The 13,464-nt window shown below is 36.9% G+C and overlaps 1 protein-coding gene across 4 annotated transcripts in view; it reads left to right on the forward strand.

The window, feature by feature from the left end:
- Positions 1 to 157: 157 nt before the first annotated feature.
- si:dkey-247m21.3 (5-hydroxytryptamine receptor 4) overlaps positions 158 to 13,464 on the forward strand; it is a 29,300-nt gene continuing 15,993 nt past the window's right edge. Inside the window, exons 1-7 of one of the 4 annotated variants that reach the window (XM_048167063.1) lie at positions 158 to 417; positions 751 to 892; positions 4,480 to 4,569; positions 5,581 to 5,712; positions 8,443 to 8,643; positions 9,664 to 9,817; positions 10,209 to 10,771. In XM_048167063.1, coding sequence (XP_048023020.1) covers positions 4,541 to 4,569; positions 5,581 to 5,712; positions 8,443 to 8,643; positions 9,664 to 9,817; positions 10,209 to 10,771 — 1,079 coding nt within the window. In that variant the 5' untranslated portion in view covers positions 158 to 417; positions 751 to 892; positions 4,480 to 4,540. Of the gene's footprint in view, positions 418 to 678; positions 893 to 1,943; positions 2,047 to 4,462; positions 4,570 to 5,580; positions 5,713 to 8,442; positions 8,644 to 9,663; positions 9,818 to 10,208; positions 10,772 to 13,464 lie in introns of those variants that run through there. The other 3 variants (XM_048167064.1, XM_048167065.1, XM_048167062.1) reach the window with 3 other exon arrangements.

Raw genomic sequence — 13,464 nt, forward strand, 5'->3', positions numbered from 1 at the left:
GATTTAAATATGTTTTTAGTACCTTTGTTTATCTTGAGAGGGGAAATGTCATTGCTCCCTATGAAGGCCTCACTGAGTCATCGGATTTCAACTAAAATATCTTCATTTGTGTTCCGAAGATGAACGAAGGTCTTACGGGTGAGGAACGGCATGAGAGTGAGTAATAAATGACAGAATTTTCATTTTTGGGTGAACTAACGTTAACCCTTTAACCTGACTAATATCTACTAGAGACATAAATCCAGCAGCACACACTATACCATATTTCCCATTCAGTACGATCACAGACTAAAGGGACTTTGTTAAAATGCAGTATATGTATGGGGCTCTTGCGCCATCTCGTGGTTGAAAGAAGTCTCAGACTGAAGAACTCCAATGACTTTGGTCTCCATACAGCAGACAACCATTCCCTAACCAGTTAGTTCATTTTAAGTTATTTTCCACTTCCATTTTTGACACTATAGCCTACTACTAATAACATCTTATTTTTCTTAATATATCAACTGACGCATTTATGTGAAACTACACCCTTATATGGCAAAGTACATTGTGAATATTGCATATATAATATTAGCAGCTCATCTTCAAGAAGAAAAACTGAAACATTTGTACATTGAATGGGCCTTTTATTTTGAATAAGCGCAGTAATGTGATGTGAAACACTGGGTGGCGCTGTTGCTCTGTTGTGGTGTTACAGACGCGTGAGCGTTGGACAGGCAGAGAGTCAGAGCTCTGGTCACTTATCAACAGATGATCTGCTGCTTGCTGCTGCTGTTTGACTGTGACATAGGGCTGAGAAGAGCACTTCAGTCTCCTGACAAACTGGGATGGAATATGACAGTTTATAGAAACACGTGTGGATTCACAGAGACATGAAACACGGAGCCCCTGGGTGAGTAAACTTATTTCAATGATGCTGTACTTAAATGCCTCAAGTGTCTAAATGTGCAACAGGTTATTCTAAAAATATTTGTTTTTAAATATTTGAACGTAATAATAATAGCGGTTATTTATTATTATACTACTACTACTACTATTATTATTTGTTTAATGTATTTGATAAGATGTGGCTTGTTTTTCCCAAATTGTAAAGAATAAAGACAAGTTAGACCCCAAATTAGTGCATTTGCACTTTTACGATGGGAATATTGGAGTTCTTAGTGTCAATTACAGAGTATTACAGTTTATTTGTTAACTGATCAGATTTTGTAGAAATTTGCCTCCAATTATCAAACTTAGATCTGTTATTGGAATAATCATTATTATTGATGTTGAAGACATCATAATTGATCTAGTTCCACCGATTTTGCACATGCTAGCAGCCAAAGATGTGATTTTCGTGATTTTGTCATAGTTTGTTAATTGTAATCGTACAGAGGGATTGACCTCATTATAGCTTTATTTATTCATTCATTTATTTTATGATGAGCAAAGACTTTGCAAATCCATTTTCAGTCAGTTAAAAAATGTGAAGATTATTATTGTTGTGTTGTATTGTATTGTATTGCCATATAGGTCCCTAACTGGTCAATGTGATTTGACCAAGTGCAACATGCTCCTGGATCAACATCTTTGTTAATCCTGGAACAACATTCCAATCAACCAATCAGATTTGAGGGTCAAGTTTACGGTTTATGTCAAGTTTAGGCTAACAACTAGGGTTAGGTGCTTCTACATCTATCATTTCCCTCTGATTTTAGGGATAAATTGTGAGTAAGGTTAGGTTTGGGGGTAAGGCTAGGGTTAGGACTAAATTTTCAGACAGCTATGTTGTTCCAGGATCAACAAAATATGTCTTACTTGGCAAAATCACAGTGACCTAACATGTGTACATGATCAATGTGTGTTTCAGACCACTACATCTGTGTCATATGATTGTGTGAAAATGTCACTCTCATAACTTGTTAATGAGGCTTATGGCTTATGTTTTTTTGTCACCACAGATTGTATTTTATCCCTTTAAATGCAAATGCCAGTCCGTTTTCCTGGTGGCGTGAAATGAAAAAAGAAGTTGTGTGGGAAGGTGTCAAAATTGGTTATTGGAGGGTTTGTCAGTGCATATTCTTTTCATAATGTCAATCAATGTCATGTTGCTTTGTTTTGTGTAAGAGAAACCAGTCAAATCAGAACAACTGTGTTTTAATAATAGGTTAATGACAATAACTTGGCAAGAGTTATAGGTGTTATCCTTATTGAAACACAGATCTGCCTACTTCATTGATATATGTTTAATACAACCATGTTTTAGTTTTATTGAAAACTGGTCAATAAGCATAGGTTGTGATACATCACTTTAGCATGCAGTTTAGGAATGTTTATCATTTAGATTTTAGGAAAGAGTTTGAAGTTCTTTTATAATTGTACTAACCAGTTTACTTAATGCTTTTATAAAAACAGGAACGTCCCACATTTTATCTGGACAGATCTATATGCATCAGACAGTTAACCGAGTTTGAAATCCCTTGAGCTGGAGGGAATAGTGGGCTCTTAGATTGAGACAAGATTATTGAAAGTTAGTGTCGGTTCACATAGCATCAGCTTTCGTACTTCAGCTCAGCAATTTTTTCTGGGTCAGTTGAAGAAACGGGTGCCATTCCCAGTTTGATTTTAAAGTAAAGTTTCATAAGATTTGAAACATTCTATAATCTGTTTAAGAGTCATTCAATTGTATTGTGATATCTTAAGCTAAATGAATGCATTTTGGGACATAATAGCTGTATTGCTGATAACAGCGTTAACAGTTTCAATTTGACAAGCCTTGTGCTCAAGATTACGAAAAGTTGCTTCTTAGAAAGAGAATTTAATAATTTTTATAGATGTAAACATTTCATTTGTCAGTTGTTTACTATACAAAATCATGGTAACAGGGTTGACATTTCTCCTACTGACAGATGAGAATAAAGAAAGACAAAATGCTATATTTTGTTAAATGATTCATCAAAAAAAAAAAAGTGATGAATTTAGAGGAATTTCTACAGAGCCCCTGAGGGGACATGCGAGGAAAAATTATATTGCAATGCTTTTGCGTTCTCTCGCAAAACTATTGAGTTCCCGAGAAACGTTGTTTGCGTGTAAAACTGCGTATTCGCTTGCAAAGAACTAGGGATGCATGATATATCAGCCACCATATCGATACTGCCCGATAAATGTTCATTTTTAATGTTATCGTTAACTGCCTGATAACAAAATTTGGCTAATATATTAAAGCCAATAAATAATGGGTTTTTTCCTTCAGCCGAGACACTTCAGATGTGCACTGTCCTCCGTTATGGTTTTGAATTGCTTTAAATATGATTGAAATCACTTCAAAAAGGAAAATACAGTTAAATGTAACATACAGCGCAGATCTGTCATTAAGGCTACATAATATAATGAAAACATAATTGCGTGCTTGGGACATGGCTTTTAATAGTGAGACTTTTGTTTTTGTAATCAGGCTCTCAAACATTATATAAAAATTATGATTTAGATTTATCGGCCAATATATATCGGTTATCGGCTTTCAAATAAAAATAATTATCGGTTATCGGTATTGACCAAAATTTTCATATCGGTGCATCCCTGCAAAGAACACAAAAAGTTTGTGAACGAATGCTAAGTTTCTCAGGTGAGAAGAACACAAAAGTGCTGGAAAATAATTTTTCCTCCCATCTCATAATCTTTTCCATCACCATGTCTTTTTAGGGGTTCCACAAATTTCTATATTGACACATGAAGTTGCCTTCAGATGTTCGTTGTTAAATGTACTGGTTTTTTACACGTACATATCAGGGACACAAATGACACCTTTTTGTAGAATTACCCTTTTACTCTCTCCACAAGCATCATGTGTACATCAGCTGTCCTTTATGTGTTTAGAATAGCCTGATTTGTTCAGTGTGTTATACAGGGCTATAATAATCATGTGGCTCATTTGAAACTCAAACGAAAGCAACAGAACTGGAAAGAAGTGTCCAAGCTGTCTTTCTAATACCCACTTGAGCCTCCCAGCTGGGCAAACACATCACACGCTTCCAGTGTTTACCCTGCGAGAGCTCTCTCCACTTCTGCATGAGTTATGGCTCAAGCGCCACAGGCACAGGGTGTGATTTGGCCACTGTGTGTATTAACAGTGCAATGATGGAGTGCATGTGCTTTGTGTTAAAGTTTTTTCATCAATATTGTGTTTTGAGAATATAATAAGACTTCAATTTTCCAGTTTTTCCTAGCCTTTTTTCTTCAGTAAAACTGAAGAACCCCTTTATCAACATCAAACCAGAAATGTGTTTGTCAGCAGCAAAAAACAGTCAATAAAGTGTAGGGAAAGTTTTATTTAAAGGGTGTCAGAGACTCATCTTGGCTCATATTCCCATGTTGTATCCCAGAACCTCAACGTGTTGATGCTTTAGTCTCAATGCTCTCACGTTGAAGCTCATGCTGAAAGAATATGACTGAGTTTGGGATGTGAGAGAACCCAAAATAGTTGTGTTTGTCCCACAGGAGAGGGACTGTCTTGTGTGAACCAAACTCCATCTGACCACTTCCTTACAGATGACCAGTGATGGCCACGGCATCAGACTCAGCGGATGAGTAAGAACCACCTCAAATATGTTTACTACATAGATTTTTATTATTGTTACACTGAACAAAATTATAAATGCAACAATTTTTTTTTAGCCCCCATTTTTCATGAGCTGAACTCAAAGATCTAAGATTTTTTCTATGTACACAAAAGGCCGATTTCTCTTAAATATTGTTCACAAATCTGTCTAAATCTGTGTTAGTGAGCACTTCTCTTTTGCCGAGATAATCCATCCGCCTTACAGGTGTGGCATATCAAGATGCTGATTAGACAGCATGATTATTGCACAGGTGTGCCTTAGGCTGGCCACAATAAAAGGCCACTCTAAAATGTGCAGTTTTACTGTATTGGGGAGATAGCTTCCCTGAGACGGTTTCTGACAGTTTGTGCAGAAATTCTTTGGTTATGCAAACCGATTGTTGCAGCAGCTGTCCGGGTGGCTGGTCTCAGGTGATCTTGGAGGTCAAGATGCTGGATGTGGAGGTCCTGGGCTGGGCTGGTGTGGTTACACGTGGTCTACGGTTGTGAGGCCGGTTGGATGTACTGCCAAATTCTCTGAAACGTCTTTGGAGACGGCTTATGGTAGAGAAATGAACATTCAATTCACAGGCAACAGCTCTGGTGGACATTCCTGCAGTCAGCATGTCAACTGCAGGCTCCCTCAAAACTTGCGACATCTGTGGCATTGTGCTGTGTGATAAAACTGCACATTTTAGAGTGGCCTTTTATTGTGGCCAGTCTAAGGCACACCTGTGCAATAATCATGCTGTCTAATCAGCATCTTGATATGCCACACCTGTGAGGTGGATGGATTATCTCGGCAAAGGAGAAGTGCTCACTAACACAGATTTAGACAGATTCGTGAACAATATTTGAGAAATAGGCCTTTTGTGTACATAGAAAAAATCTTAGATCTATGAGTGCAGCTCATGAAAAATGGGGGCAAAAACAAAAGTGTTGCGTTTATAATTTTGTTCAGTGTTATTCATGTATAATTATCTGCATATTTTTATCTACAGCGCAGTGGATCCAGTCGTGTCTAAACACACTTCGAGGATAACACTGTCTATTGTCCTGGTGACCATCATTATACTGACTGCGCTTGGTAATTTGCTTGTGATGGTGGCTCTTTGTAAAGACAGGCAGCTAAGGTAATGGTGCTTCATATCTACATTTAAATTTGCTGTGTCAGTGTACTTTTTTGATGGTAAAAAATAAAGCTTAATATACAAGATATCTAAAAGAAAGCTATTTGTGGTTGAAAACCCGAAAATGTGGTTCTGTTTTCAAAACATTGATATTTGTTTGAGAATCCCGACCAGCCTCACATAGTAACCGTGGCTCAACCAATGATGTGAGTTTGGGGTGGGGCTATCTGTTTTTCCAACCAATGGCAGATGGGGGGAGTGTTCAGTACTACAGTTTGAACAGTCATTATTTTTTTTTAACTGCACAAAATATAATGGATTCATTTGGTTAATACACTTATCAATGAGGTGTTTGTTTTTATGCACAAAAACTGTTCTTGTCACTTCATAAAATTAAGGTTGAACCACTGCAATCTCGTTGACTATTTTAACAATGTCTTTACTACCTTTCTGGAACTTGAAAGTGGTGGTTAAATTGCTGTCTTTGGATGAGTCATATACCTTTTGGACTTCATCAAAAATATCTTAATTTGTGTTCCAAAGATGAATGAAGGTCTTACGGGTTTGGAACAACATGAGGTTGAGTAGTTAATGACAGAATTTTAATTTTTGGGTGAACTAACCCTTTAATATCTTATGCAATTTGCTTCTCAAGTACATTTATCTCATTTTAAAGATGCTTAGATATTTTCTTTCTGGAAAGTGAGACAAAATGCAAAGAAAATTATTTTTGCAATTAACTTTATATGAAGTTATAATGCACCCTTTTCACATTTCTGCGTTTCTTATAAGTGCAAGTCGTCATAGTTGGGTAAACTTCTATAGTGGTGTATATTATTTTTGGTCACCTTTTCTCAGATAGCAAGAGATAAAATCCATGATAGCGTTTCTATGATTTTACAAAAGAGGAACAAATATTGAGAGACTGATTATGTTGGTCAGAAGAGAGAAAGACTCACTCAGCTGTTGTATTAGAAACACTCGCAGCAATGTTAACTAGTTTTTTTGTAATTTAAAGCAGAAGTAATATAACATACTGTAATATACAGTATCTCACAGAAGTGAGTACACCCCTCACATTTTTGTAAATATTTTATTATATCTTTTCATGTAACAACCCTGAAGAAATGACACTTTGCTACAGTGTAAAATAGTGAGTGTACAGCTTGTATAACAGTGTAAATTTGCTGTCCCCTCAAAATAACTCAACACACAGCCATTAATGTCTAAAACACTGGCCATAAAAGTGAGTACACCCCTAAGTGAAAATGTCAAAGTGTCAATATTTTGTGTGGACACCATTATTTTCCAGCAATGTCTTAACCCTCTTGGACATGGAATTCACCAGAGCTTCACAGGTTGCCACTGGAGCCCTCTTCCACTCCTCCATGACGACATCACGGAGCTGGTGGATGTTAGAGACCTTGCGCTCCTCCACCTTCCGTTTGAGGATGCCTCAATAGGGTTTAGGTCTGGAGACATTCTTTAGCAAGGCAGTGGTCGTCTTGGAGGTGTGTTTGGGGTCGTTATCATGTTGGAATACTGCCCTGCGGCCCAGTTTCCGAAGAGAGAGGATCATGCTCTGCTCATTCATGGTTCCCTCAATGAACTGTAGCTCCCCAGCGCCGGTAACACTCATGCAGCCCCAGACCATGACACTCCCACCACCATGCTTGACTGTAGGCAAGACACACTTGTCTTTGTTCTCCTCACCTGGTTGCCGCCACACACGCTTGACACCATCTGAACCAAATAAGTTTATCTTGGTCTCATCAGACCACAGGACATGGTTCCAGTAGTCCATGTCCTTAGTCTGCTTGTCTTCAGCAAACTGTTTGCGGGCTTTCTTGTGCATCATCTTTCGAAGAGGCTTCCTTCTGGGACAACAGCCAGTGTGCTGCGTATGGTCTGATCACTGACAGGCCGACCCCCCACCCCTTCAACCTCTGTAGCAATGCTGGCAGCACTCATACGTCTATTTCCTTGATATGACGCTGAGCACGTGCACTCAACTTCTTTGGTCGACCATGGCGAGGCCTGTTCTGCGTGGAACCTGTCCTGTTAAACTGCTGTATGGTCTTGGCCACCGTGCTGCAATGGGCAATCTTCTTATAGCCTATGCCATCTTTATGTAGAGCAACAATTCTTTTTTTCAGATCCTCAGAGAGTTCTTTGCCATGAGGTACCATGTTGAACTTCCAGTGACCAGTATGAGAGAGTGAGAGCGATAACACCAAATTTAACACACCTGCTCCCCATTCACACCTGAGACCTTGTAACACTAATGAGTCACATGACACCGGGGAAAGAAAATGGCTAATCGGACATTTTTACTTAGGGATGTACTCACTTTTGTGGCCAGCGGTTTAGACATTAATGGCTGTGTGTTGAGATATTTTGAGGGGAAAGCAAATTTACACTGTTATACAAGCTGTACACTCACTACTTTACATTGTAGCAAAGTGTCATTTCTTCAGTGTTGTCACATGAAAAGATATAATAAAATATTTACAAAAATGTACTCACTTATGTGAGATACTGTATAGTGTTAAAAATGTACATTCATTTTTGTATGTGATAATGTAAAAAAATTCCATACAAAAGTTCCATGAGTGTGATGAAGTTTCATTAAATAATTTAAACATGAGTATTTTCTATACACAGACACTATTTTGTGCTGTGAGTTAATGTTTATTAATGCTATTTTTTGTTTATCTACTGATCTAAATATAGAAAGAAGAAGACCAACTTCTTCATCGTATCCCTGGCATTTGCAGACCTTCTAGTTGCCCTTGTTGTGATGCCCCTGGCAGCCATAGAGTTGACCACAGGTCAATGGAGTTATGGAGAGACGTTCTGTTTGATCCGTACCTCACTAGACGTACTTCTAACCACAGCATCTATTCTGCATCTGTGCTGCATTGCACTAGACAGGTGAGTGATCATGAAGCTAATATAGTAACAAAAATGACTCATGTTCTACACAAATAACTGCTTGTGTTTCCATGGCAATATTGAGAAAAATAGACCATGTTATCATGCATTTAATAGTTTTGGGATAGCAATTTTTTGCTAGATTTGATCATATTTATTTTCTCTCTCTCTCTCTCTAAAAATATATAAACACTTTTCTAAACAGAATTTTGGCATTTAGAGGCTTTCTGATTTCTGAGGCTTTCAGAGGTCTGAGCCCTGTAATCTTGCATCACCAAATTACAATATGCTACAATTCTTTTCTGGTACCCTGCTTTGATATACTGTACAGAGATAAAGTCTGGCCTGTATTGTGATGTCTAATTTATATTTTTGTCCAGTTTCTAATCATTATGTGTCTTGGAGTGAACTGTACACTCACACAAAAAAGACACGCATAATTTATGTCTTCACACTAACTCCAGGGGCTTGTCAGCGTGTCAGCTAATTATGTGTAATTTGCTATGTTACGTATGCAAATTCTCTCATGCTCACCCATTGGGAAGACTGCAGCCCTCTTGGCCTGAAAGAGAGCAGCTGTGATTTATGCACCGCACCTGGTCCATATGGCAGTAACATGACTCATTCTTATTCTCTCAAAGCCTCTATCTATCTATCTATTATCTATCTGTCTATTTGTCTATCTATCTGTCTATCTATCATCTATCTATCTATATATCTATCTATCTATCTATCTATCTATCTTTTCCCTCGAGTAACAAATTCTGTTTATCTATCCCACTGTGTCACCAAGTTCTTTCTCCATCCATATGATTCCAATGACTCATAATGTCTTTGCCTCTGCGGTCTCCAGTGAGTGCGTATTTTCTGGTTGTACATAATTTACTGCATTAACTTTTCAAGGAAAGATCAGCAGAATCATCAGGGTATATCAAAGTAAAGTGCTTAGGGACGCATTGATTACGAAAGACAGCATCCATGAATCATTCTTCAGATATTTGCAATTTCTGTCTTGGGCAGGTACTATGCGATCTGCTGTCAGCCTCTGGTCTACAATAACAAGATGACACCTGTGAGAGTCTCATTGATGCTGGTTGGATGTTGGGTCATCCCCTTTTTCATCTCCTTCCTTCCCATCATGCAAAGCTGGAATACCATTGGAATTGAGAGCTTTGTAAGTGAGGAGTTGTTGGGTGCATTCCTCTTGTTATGCTGATGTATTCTAAACTTTTTAAAGGGATAGTTCACCCAAAAATTCTGTCATTTACTCACCCTCATGTTTTTCCAAACCTGTATGAATTTCTTTCTGCTGAACACAAAAGAAGATATTTTGAAGAATGTCAGTAACCAAACAGTTGACCGGCCCCATTTACTTCCACAGTATGGAAAAAAAATACTGTGAAAGTCAATGGGGCATCAACTGCCTTGGTGAGACTTCTTTCAAAATCCTCTTTCAAAAGGATCAAATGTTATCGATCATAACATGAAAATAATTATCAGTTAATGGTATCAGACAGAATTCTAATAGATGAATATTTAATAGTTTTTTCATTTTCATTTTCTAGATCGAACAAAGAAAATTCAACTCTTCCCGTAATTCAACTTGTGTGTTCATGGTGAACCGACCCTATGCCCTGGTGTGTTCGGCCGTGGCTTTCTATGTGCCTCTGGTGCTGATGGTTCTTGCTTATCAGCGAATCTACGTCACCGCTATGAGTCATGCTCGGCGAATCGGCTCGCTGCATCGGGCCGGCTCGGCCCCTTCTTCAACTTACCCTAACCATGACCAACATGGCTCCAGTCGCATTAGGAATGAAACCAAGGCGGCCAAGACGCTGGCTGTCATCATGGGCTGCTTCTGTCTATGCTGGGCACCCTTCTTCATCACCAACGTGGTGGATCCCTTCATTAATTACAGTGTGCCCTGGCAGATGTGGACTGCTTGGCTCTGGTTGGGTTACATCAACTCGGGCTTGAATCCGTTCCTCTATGCTTTCCTGAACCGGGCTTTTCGAAGAGCCTTCCTTATGATCCTGTGCTGTGGGGATGATCACTATGCCCGGCAGGAGGGCTTTAGTCCGAGCAGACGGCACTCAGAGTCTGTCAATGGAACCTCCATTTCTCTCAGGTACAGTTAGTCCCTCTTGAACACACTGAGCTTTCAGAAATGAGTTCTGGGAGAAAAGAAATGAAAGATAAGGTTGTATATGAAAAGTGAATGTAAGAATGTTGTTAAAGTGCTCTTGATGGAGATTTCTGGGTGGACCATTCATGCATCATTAAGGTCCTCTTCCTTTTTAATTTAGGGGCTGTTTACACCAACATTTTATTTATATTTGCCGTTCATTTACACGACAACGGAGTTTATGAAAATTGATTTCAAAATGCAAGTTTTTGAAACAATAATGTTATCATCTTCATGTAAACTTCAAAAATGCGAATTTGTAAAAAAAAAAAAAAAAAAGTAAACATCATAGTAGTGTTTCTTTACAAAGTGACAGCGCCAGCTACTGGCCTGGCATGCGTAATACAGCACTTTTAGTCGTTTTTGCTGATCTGTATGAAAGGGGATCGTTTCCTCGTCTGTACGCGAAAAATACAAAGGAAAAATTTTTTTTAGTACATCGTTGTCGTGTAACCGTACCCTTAGTTGTTTGCTAAAGCCATGAAAAGTAAAAAGTGTGTATATATATTCTTGTACACCATTTAAAAGTTTGGGGTCTGTAAGATTTTTTTATGTTTTTGAAATACTCTTTTTACTTGCCAAATACAGTAAAACAGTAATATTATGAAATATTACTACACTTTAAATTAGCTATTTTCTGTTTACATATATTTAAAAGCATGCAAGCTGGATTTTTAACATCATTATTCCAGTCTTCAGTGTCACATGATCCTTCAGAAATCATTCTAATAAGCTGATTTGCTACTCAAGAATTATTTTTAATTATTATCAATGTTATTATCAAACATTATTTTCAATGTAAAATAGTTGTGCTGCTTAATATTTTTTAGGATTCTTTGATGAATAGAAAGGAAAAAAGAACAGCATTTATTTGAAACAATGTTTTTGTAATAGTGTAATAGTCACTTTTGATCAATTTAATGCATCCTTGCTGAATAGAAGTATTTATTTATTTTTTTTTAAAACAATTTTTTAATAATAATATTTTTTTTTGTTTTTGATATTAACATGCAATTTATAGAAAAAAAGAATGTGTGATCATCAAAAAAATAATATTAAGTCATAAGTTGAGCTAAAGTTTAGCTAAAATGTTTCACCGTCCAGTTTGTATTTCGTAAAATTAAAATGTAATGCCAATATTTCTCATCAATAATTATTATTTTAATGATTTTGCATTGTAAGTATCATAGCGTAAAGCTGAAAATGCAACCCTCAATTCTATACAATATGTTTATCAAGTCCTTATCCTGCAAAATGTTGAAGATGATACAAATATTAGAAATTATAATGTTACTGAAGTCTTAGGCTGTTTGCATTATCATAAAAATTATCTTTATAAAACCCATTTAGAAACATGCTAATTCCATACAGCTTTTTACAAGACACTTAAAAATGACATAATCGGCTAGAACACGCTCTGCAACTTTGAAAGTGAAAAGCTGTGTTTAGCCACAAGAGCTGGTAGAATATTCAGCAACAAGTCTTTCCACGTTTCCAGTTGTTTTTCTTCTCATGGTTTCAGACTGTTTTAAGTGGACTCTGCCATTACAAAGGTAATTACCCACACGCTCATTTTGCATAAGTATAGATGACATCATTGTGGCTCTTGATCAAAACAAAAGCACGTGTTTGTGACCATGGAATGTTCATTGCTCTGAAACTTTATGATCTGCATAAAACAACACAGGCATTGTAAATACACCACTATTTATTTTCCCATCTTTTATTTGTGCATTTCTATTATTGGTGTGTGTTTTCCACCCCAGACGAATGAATTACTTCACTGATGTTTTGACCTTTTTGATTTTTGTAACTAAGGCCAGTACTCTGAATGTCTGTGCTCAGTGGTTTGCCGTCTCGTCCTAGCAAAATACTTGTTATTTTATGTGCCAATATAATGGGTGGATCCTCATGATTTGCTTTGTTACAATGATGTTTTGGGGAATTATTCCCCATTTCATTACTTTTAAGTGGCTCTAGACAAACCGTAATGTTTAATTCGCATGAGTAGTCTCTTTTTTTCATATTTTAGTGCGGTGCAAAGCCCCCATGTGGCATCTTTTAGGTCTTTGAAGTCCTATTTTACTATACATTATTCAGGAAACAGTTTATGACAGTTTATAACAGAATGCATATTATTACACAATATATTACAAAAAAAAATATATATATCTATATGTATATATCTATATATATATATATATATATATATATATATAGATATATAGATATAGATATATATATATATATATATATATATATATATATATATATATATATATATAAAGATAGTAAGATAACTATGTTAGATAAGTCGCTGACACAGCTTACCCCGATGCATCTAACACACTTTACCCCACATCTGCCATTTTGGGGAAAATAGTCAATGTATAATTTAATAAATATCATTAGCAAAATAAATTGCATTAGCAAAATGAACAGTTAATGATATAATATATGTGCATATAAAGAACTGCGATTGGGTCAGGTCAATCAGGACTGTATTTACCCCCTCCCAGTCAGAGTCAATCAAAATGGATAGGCAGCATCAGCTTAGCGGTTGTGCGAAATGTAAATAAAAAAAGAGAAAATATCACGATACACAGCCACCTTTAAAATGTACCTGCAATATCAAG

The sequence above is a fragment of the Megalobrama amblycephala genome, linkage group LG18 (genome assembly GCF_018812025.1).
Source record: "Megalobrama amblycephala isolate DHTTF-2021 linkage group LG18, ASM1881202v1, whole genome shotgun sequence".
NCBI classification, from domain to species: domain Eukaryota; kingdom Metazoa; phylum Chordata; class Actinopteri; order Cypriniformes; family Xenocyprididae; genus Megalobrama; species Megalobrama amblycephala.